This window comes from Kryptolebias marmoratus, linkage group LG21 (assembly GCF_001649575.2).
Source record: "Kryptolebias marmoratus isolate JLee-2015 linkage group LG21, ASM164957v2, whole genome shotgun sequence".
Lineage (NCBI taxonomy): Eukaryota > Metazoa > Chordata > Actinopteri > Cyprinodontiformes > Rivulidae > Kryptolebias > Kryptolebias marmoratus.
In genome coordinates, this window is record NC_051450.1 from 10,503,958 (window position 1) to 10,513,212 (window position 9,255).

At 37.8% G+C, this 9,255-nt stretch overlaps 1 protein-coding gene across 4 annotated transcripts in view; it reads right to left on the reverse strand.

Moving 5' to 3' along the window:
* The window catches only part of LOC108234705 (dipeptidyl aminopeptidase-like protein 6), a 225,726-nt gene that overhangs the window by 147,429 nt on the left and 69,042 nt on the right, over positions 1-9,255 (reverse strand). Inside the window, exon 1 of one of the 4 annotated variants that reach the window (XM_017414082.3) lies at positions 3,473-3,631. The exons of the other annotated variants lie outside the window; for them this stretch is intronic. Coding sequence (XP_017269571.1) covers positions 3,473-3,631 — 159 coding nt within the window. Of the gene's footprint in view, positions 1-3,472; positions 3,632-9,255 lie in introns of those variants that run through there. 4 annotated transcript variants of the gene reach the window in all.

Below are 9,255 nucleotides of genomic sequence, written 5' to 3' on the forward strand. Positions count from 1 at the left end.
TGCACATGTGATAATGAGCAACACCAATTGTGTTACATCGCTGATGTTCAAACACTCTGAAATTGTTCTGAGACACAAGAATATCACTTTGTTTCACTTGCACTCACCCTTATGTATGATAACACCGTGTAACATGATTTTTGTTCCTGGTAAGTCAGTCAGTAAGTGTTATTCCCCATCTCCTTTTTATTGCAAATCAATAGAAAATTCTATTATTTTTAACCTTCACTTTTCAGGCTTACAGGATGAAGTTTTGACAAATGTCTTACATTTTATTATCTTTTTTGTTTTGTTTCAAAACAAGATTCCTAAGACTACAAGGTTCCTTAACTTACTTGAAAATCAATAGTAACTGGTATTACATTGAAAAAAGACACATTTGTAAACTCATTGTCAAACCACAAAAGGAACAGTTTGGGATCAAAATAATAATGTTTTCATTTTGTTTAGTTTTAAAAAAACTGGGAAATTAAAGTTTTAACCTAGGAACAAGAGTAAGGGAAATTTTGTTACCTAGTGTAACAAAAGCAATGACTTTCTAATTGATTTACTTTTGATTATATAAATTACATTTATTCCAAATTACATAAAGTTGTGAATCAGCTTTGTAGTAGCTGGATGGGCTTGTCATCCCGGCAGGCTCAGCTCCACACAGCATGATGTAAATGTCACCTCCAGACACACTCATTAAAACCACACAGCTGGAGAGAAGCTCGAGCTTGGACTGACATTAAACACGAGCTCTGGCCAGAACTGGAATCAGAGAACTTCATACACGCAGTTTATTAATGAAAGCCGCCTAAACGCTGCACCAATTCAACAACTGGATTTTCCTATCATGCATTCATCCTGTGATAATCACTGCCAAACAGCTGCTTTCCAAATTGCTCCTCTTCCTTGCAGCATCTCCACCACGTTCTTAGGCTGACCCATATGGAATCTACATCTCTGTTTGTATTGATTTCAGATCATGTTGAAGTTCTCTGCACCAACAAACACAAAGAAGAGACCGCCGGTCAATAAATCAACCTCATGTTAAATTCATGCACACCTCAACCAGTGTTTTCCCTTCTGCACCTTTGTGCTAGCAACGACAGCGAGTCCCATCAACAACTCAGCCACATATCTGGGTAGCTGGCTTTTTAAATATGATAAAAAAATAATTATATGCAAGTAGGTATAACTAATGCTGGAAGTTGTAATGCATATGTTTTGCAAAAACAGCAATAAAATACTCAAAAGTCATGTGGGTCTTTGATGATATTGCTTAGATGTTTTTACCCCAATAATCCAAAATGGCTTTCCAAAAAAGTGTTTATAATATGATAATAGTCTCTTGTTAAAAAACAAAACAAAGATCAGTCAAATAGGTCTTCATGAGTTAGCACATTGCTTTGAGACTAAAAGTAATAACCATAAAAAATTATCCATGACAGAGACTTATGATGCGTCAACACTATTAAACATAAATAAAAAATAACTTTTAGATGCTAAATATGTAGAAAATTTTAACAATATGTTTTTTATGTAGCTAAAACTGTACCAGATTTGTTTGAAAAGAGAGCATTTCAGTCTTCAGTCATCTCACACCAACTGTTCCAAGCTGTTTTTAAGTCTGTCTAGAAGATGCACACTGCTGCAGGCATTCAGTAAAAACAATAACAATCACCAAGCAAAGAAAGAGGAATTTGATGTTGTTGCTTGCACTGTTAGTGTAATTAAAAAGTAAGTTGAGTGATTAAAATTGTCACTTAAAATCTTAGATGCAGTTAAAAAAGTAGCTGCTAAATGTCACCTGTGTCTGTGTATCTTGTACTGTCTCCATATTGGATAAATGGAGATTTTATAGTCACTTTTTTTTTTCTTTTCTTTGTTTTTTATGAGTCTGGTATTTTAAATTAAACAAAACAACTGTTTTTCTTGAGGCAGCACCAAGTCCAAAACTAGTTTCTACAGAGAAATTTCAAAGTACATTTTATCAAAGCATTAAATTTTACGGAAGTTTACCATATTGCATTGTGAAATATCATATTATATCACACCATTCTCTATTGTAGGGGTAGGCAATCCTAGTCCTCGAGTGCCACTATCCTGCATGTTTTACTTGTTTCCCTGCTCCAACACACCTGATTTGAATCAATGACTGATTAACAGGCTTCTGCAGAACATGAAGAGGTCATTTAACCACTACATCAGGTGTGTTGGATCAGGGAAACAAGTAAAACATGCAGGACAGTGGAACTCGAGGAACAGGATTGCCTACCTCTGCTCTATTGTATTGTAATGTGTCATATAGTTTTGTATTGGACATTTTCAAACTGTATTGTATTGTCTTATATAGTGTTATATCATGCCATAATCTGTTATATTGTACAATAAAAATAAAACATTACATTGTATGTTATCATGTTGTAGTGTATTCTATTGTATCACACTTCCCTGTAAATTGATTATATCATAATGTATCATATGGCATTGTGTCATACAGTATTCTCATGCAGTATTGTTTTGTACTGTATTATTAAAGTTTTGTATCATATCATATTGTATTGTCTTTAATCATGTTGTTTTGCAATGAATAAAAAAATAGACAAACAAATACATAGACTATCAGGGTGTTAAGGTTTTTTTGTTTTCCCATCATGGCTTTGTTTAACAGGGTTACTAGCTTAGTTTGTTAGCTTAAACCAGTGATAGTTAGGGTCACAAACCATTTTGTGGGTCAGAAGCTGAAAAAGTTTGGGAATCAGGGTCATATCGCATTGCATCAAAGATGCCAAAATGATCCTTTTTGGAACACTTCATGTTTATTTACCTGTAATAATATAAAATAGAAAGTCATAAACTACAGTCTTTTACAAGGCCTGACTAAGCAAACAACCAAAAGCTGGCCTTTAAATGTAATGTTCTCCTCGTACTTTTTTAGCACCATGGACAGCGATGGAAGCCCGTAGAGGCCATTTCAACACCAAGGACAGCTCCACAAATCTAACTCCTTTGCTTCAACGTGGTTTGAGTTCCCAGAAAAAAAATAATATAGCAGCCGGCCAAGGTGACCAGAAGTGAATTTAAAGAAATAAATCCACAAGAATGTAAAGCAACACAGCTCCTAAGCAGTCCTGAGCCATTTCCCAACACATTTCAGCTGAAAATGCAGGCTGGGGGGTTCATTTGACAGCAAACATATAATAATAATGGTTGTTAGGGGATACTTAGAAATACATTTAGATGCTACGGAGGACTATAGGAAAGATTTATGGACAGCGCCACACAGACGTAACCGACACGTCATTTACTGACAGATAATCCAGCCAATTGAGGCCATGACGCACCGTATAATAATAGTTTGACAACTTTCCCTTCGAAAGGCACGAAGATTCAATTTTATCAGCTTTGCGACCTTAACCGAGCAGATATGTGTGGAAAAACTAAGCTTTGAAATGCTCCCAGGGAGAAGAGAAGGGTTTCTTACGTCCTCGTCCTCGCAGTGCCCGCGGTGGTAGCGGTGCTGGCTCTCCGCCACCCTCTCCCCGTCGCCAGCTTTCCCCAGGAGATGGTTAGCCTCCGGGGGGTTAGGGAAAGACTCGTTGGTGTTAATCTTCCCCGCGAATCTCTGATACAGCGACGACATGTCGACAAGTTGCCAAACAGTCCAAGAAAGAACTCGACTCCTCTCTCAGTCAATTACACACACACGCGTGCGAAAAGGAGAAAAAAAGTTGAAGAATGGGATCGACGCGTTTGAAGATTCACAGCACGCACAGACCAGCAGCTTCCACACTTTCCCCCTCCAAGTTTACAATGCATGAATAAACAAAACCAGAGCGGATTATAGCTGTGAGGATCTGGACCCAAATGACAAAAGAAACCGAGCTGGCTGTTGTCCCGCGTCGCTTTCCCTCCCCTGTGGCGGGGCAAAAAAGGGGCCGCAGATAAATGTCCAGGGACTAAAAAGGCTTTTTGGTTTCTGATGTTCCAAACAGATGGGAACGACCCGACCCTAACACATTAGATTTTAGAGAGGAAAGTTATCTTAACTTGGCACCTGTACGGAGCATCAGATATCACCATTATTTACTTAGCCTTTATCGCAGCCTTTATCGCCTCATTTTGGGTCAATGGAAAGAGTAATGCAGAGAGCAACAGTGCCCCCTGGTGGAGGACAGCGCACACAACACCCGACAGGAACAGAGGAGGGATGGAAGGCAGGTTTAAACAGAGCATAAAATAAGATTATGCTGACTGACATCACTGAGCAGGGTTTGCAGAGAATTTTAATCCAAAAATGTATACTTTTATTTATTTTATTTTTTTTGTCTTCATATCATCTCTCATGTGACTCTGGAGTCAACTAGATTCAAGATGTACAACACTGATAATGGACCTTAGAAAACACACACAAACAAATATGTCAATGTTACAGATACAGAGGTAAAATTTGATGTTGAAGCAACTGAGACTGGTCTCTGGAGCATAATCAGAGTGCTACACAATGCTGAAAACTTTGGCATGAACTGTTCAAGTCAACCCTGTTTGTCTGTTAGCAATACAATCTCATAAACCATTAGATGGATTTTAATGAAACTCTCAAAGAGTAATCACTGGAAATACATTATACCAATACCAATTCCATTCTGAAGTCAATCCAATGCAAGATGGCTGCTACAGCTAATCAACTTTAGCAAATCCAAATTATGTGGTATAAACTAAGAGTCATCCCTGACATATAATCTGAGCACTAATACAACACAAGTGATATTATTTTCAAGGTTTGACCACAGCCACATAAAATGTGATAGGGATCCATTCATGTAGTGGCTTTTAATTCTATTAATTAATTATTTTTGCACACATTAATTCCACTCAGTTTATTTATATAGCGCCAAACAAAAGCTATCTGAGGGCACTATACAAATAAGTAACAAGTCCAAATCATAAATCCAATTTAATTACAAAAAGTCATTTCAACCCAGTTATAACACATAATCTGAATCCGTATATTACAAAATGCCAAATAGTGAAGGGGTTTTGTTTAAGGAAAAAAAAATCTTTTAAACAAATAAAAATGTATCTTATACCTATAAAGTTTGAATTATTGTGTCAATTATTCTCTTCTTTTCATCCTTTATGCAGACAGAAATTAGCAAGAAATGCTTTTTTTAAATGCTTAGAATCACATTGGACCTTATCGTTTAGAAAACAAACCAAAACATTTTTTTTATTTTATATTTTCCAATCATTATGAGAAAGAAAACTAATTCCCACATCTGAGAGACCCTAATCACTGCGTGCTTGGGACTTGTCCTTGAGCAGCAACTCAAATACTAATTAAAATCCGAGCAAGGAAATTATCTAGAGAGTGTAAAGCATAAAAAAACAATCTTGAAAGTTGTAAACCAAGGAACTGTGTACATCTATTTTTTTCTTTCTTGTTTATTTGCAAATATAGGAAGAAAAAAAAAAACAAATCCATCAAAAAAATGTTTCTCTCAGCAGTCAGCTGGCCTGACACCACATCATTCAGCTGTATTTACAGTCTCAGTGCAGAAAGAGTCATTTCATGCACATCAAACTTACAATCTGTCATCTCATTTGAATTTACAAGGCCTCGCATGATGTAAAATATCACACACAAAAAAATAAAAACAAAACAAAACAAAAATACTAACTTATTCACTCATCACAGACCGAAGAGCAGGTACTACTTCTATGGAAGGACACTGTGTAAACATATTGCTCCTTTTATAATCAAAATGTACTTATCTTTTTAGATTTAAGTGTTTTTCAACACGACTTTCTAAAGTAACAAGATAGGCATATACACAAAATCTTATGCTGATGAGATTTTTGCAAAACATTTTCGTCAAATCTATCCTACACACAAAAGTCAGAGAGTTTTTTAGTTTTTTTTAACAACTATATTTGTGAAAAGAGGAGGGAAACCTGCAGGAGAATAGAAAAATAACTGGCTGGACTCTGCTGTCATTGCATTTTACAGTATCTTGTTACCTAAAGCGAAATTCTACTTCTTGATGAAGAGTTTAGTGCAGCCTGCAGAAACAAAGATGCATCGGGGCAGCAGAGGGCAGACCTGCTTTCTTTAATTCTCTTTCAGCTGCCGGATCGAAGGAGACCTCAGACGCTTTAAGTGGACAAAAGATGGAGAAGAAGTCAGTTCTTATTACGCACGCCCTGCAACAAAACATATCCTCATCTCAGAGCAGAACAGATAGCAGCTTGTGTTTATTTTTCATGGAGGACAGCCAAGAAAACAAACTGGAAACCTGAAAGCAACGTTTCCCTCATGAGCCATGAAACACTGCCAAGAAAAAAAAAAAAAAATCACACCTGTATTCATTAATTATTGTCTAGTTTCTGCTGTTCTTTGAGGCATAAATGTCTGTTTTTCAATCAAAGCTGAATATCCGCTTTAACAATTAAACTCCTAACAGATTAGCTGCTTTATTTGAACACTCCTTTCTGAGTAACTCATGCAAAGTTGGTTTCATTCAAAGAAAGTGCCCCCACACTCTCGCGTTCACACATGCTGGCGCATTCTAATCTGTCTGTCGGCCAGCCCGACTTAAGATAGATAGCCTCTCGTTTCATCCAAAGCTGCACTCATCCAGCCTCATGTCTCAGGAGGGCTGCGGCCTCTAAATGTGTCATAAAAACCAAGGCGCTGGAGAACCCGCTGGTGACAGAGGGAGCTGTCGGGTCCGGAAAAACCTCCAAAAAAATGTGCCACCGCCCGCACATCCTAACTTATGGGGCTGCCAGGGATCAATTAATGTGTGCCAAAGGAGCAGGTCAATCATTCTGACAACGTTCAAAAGACATAAATTAAAGAAAAGGATCAATAGCTGTGACGCTGGAAGAATAAATGTCTGGAATTTGAAATGAATAAGCTTCTTTTTTTTGTCACATGCAAAAATGTTCTCCCAGGGACTCTTGCTTCTAGACAAGCAGGATCTTAAAACTGTAACAAATTAAAGGAAGCCTTGAAGGAACGTGTATCGCCTGGTGCCTTTGATATCAAAGTTTTAAATTAGGATCATCTTATGCTGAGAATTAACAAAGTGTTAGTCAAACTTTGAGAATAATAATATGCACAATCGCATGTGATATGGCAAGATGTCACTCTCAGTGTGTGTTGCAGATGACCCTCAGCTACTGTCTGTCAAGGTTTGAAGGAGACAGAAACTCAGAATGTAGATGAACATGTAATGCTCGATGACAAAACAAATTTAATATAAGGAGACAGAACACAAAGGGCTGACAGGGCAGTAAGAACAACCAGAAAACTAAATACAGATAAGGTGCAAGTCCTGACTATGGCATGAACCCAAACAGTGCACTACTGGAAAGGAGAGGGGGAAGAGACTGAATATAAAGGCTGGGGCTGACGGGGAAATGAGCTGCAACTGTGACTCATGGAAACCAGGGACAGGTGAGGATGGGCGTGGCAGGACTGAGGAGCAGAGGCTGACTGAGGAAAAGTACAGAGAGCTGGCAGAGAGCACAGGGAGGCACAGGGAACACTACTGTACAGGAACATAAAGAAACACAAACAGAAGGATAAGAAAATACAGAAACACAAGTGGGAGCATAATCATAAAACCTAACACAAAAAGGACACCAAATAATAACTCAAAAGGCACAGATCCCTACACTGTCTCACCAAAGTTTAGCTGGGAACTCCTGGTTCCTTTATGTGCAATTTTGTTTCAGTCTTGGGATTTTCTTTCCTCACAACTGTCTAATTTTTATTGTTATAATATTTTTTTGTTTGATTTCATCAAATAAACCTTTCGGATTACACCTACCTATTTCCTGCTACCTGTATTCTTTGTTTCCAAACCACCAAACACCCATCATTACAAATATATGCAAAATGAGTGCATACTGCTAAAGATGCACAACATACAAGGTTACCTTCAACCCCGCCTGCTGCCAACCAATCAGATTCCTCAGATTTTGCATCATAATTTTGTTCAAATGAGCACTTCCTTTAAAACGCCGAGCTGTCATTGTGAATGGGAGCCGATTGAACGTAGATGTCAATCCTCTGCTTATATAACAACAGGCATACGTTCTGCTGTCAACAGTAAACGCAGCTGGTAAATCTTACGACCAGGAGCTTCACAGAGACGATTTAAAAGCAGACTTGGAATAAATCGAAGTGAATATCTGCCCAGAGGATAATTGGAGACTACTGCAGTATGGAGGCCGGAGCAGTAAGACTAACTTCATGATATCTGTGCTGCCAAGCACTTCCTGCTTTGGTTTCATATTGGAAAATCTGAAGTGGAGGTTGTTGCTGTTTCGTTTTTGTTTGTTTGTTGTTTTTTTTTTTTTTCTAATGAGCTAACAAGATGTACTGAGGATTAATAAATTGTATATTAGGACAGAACTACCATACAACAGCTGAGTGTCATGTTGGAAGTGAGGAGCAAAGTGTTCGTTGTATGAATACTGGTATTTGTGTGTGTGTGTGTGTGTGTGTGTTTCAGTATATTTAATATTTAATGAGTTTTTAATCAAACTGGTTTTGGGTTTGCTTCACATTTAATGTTTAGATAAGCACAAACGAGAACTTGCATACTGTGTGGTTTTTGTGTTTTAGGAAAAACAAAACAAAACAAATTGCTCTCTGTTCATCTTACAGTATAAATCAGGAGATATAGAGATTGGAACCCCCAAATAATAAACCTTAATTACATGAAACCATTTGCATAGTGGTACACCAAATGACTATTTCCTGAAAGTTTCAATAAAATGTGCCCAGTGGCTCAAGAGATATTTGCTACCAGAGAGACAGAGTTCACTGGAAATTGTTATTACCAAAAACTTTAAGCAAAGATCTTGTGCAGTCTGTGCTGATAAGTGTTGGGCAGATCAGTCAATATCTGGAATGTTGACTGACTTATAGCCATGTTTGTGTTTTTCAAATTCATTTGGCTGTGGCAGCCATCTTGAATCAAGTTGACTCCGAAAGTTAGGTTGATATGCATCCAATGATTACTTGCTGCAAGTTTTATTCAAATATGCTCAGTGGTTCATGAACAGTGACGTGCGGTGAGGTTCATGGTTGGTGAGGCACTGAGAGTCAGATTTACAAATATATAAATCCAAAAGGGTAGCTTATTCAATTGGCTACTGGTTATTTCATATCTCATCAGCGTTCTTCACACTCTCTCTCTCTCTCTCTCTCTCTCTCTCTCTCTCTCTCTCTCTCTCTCTCCCCCCCCTCCC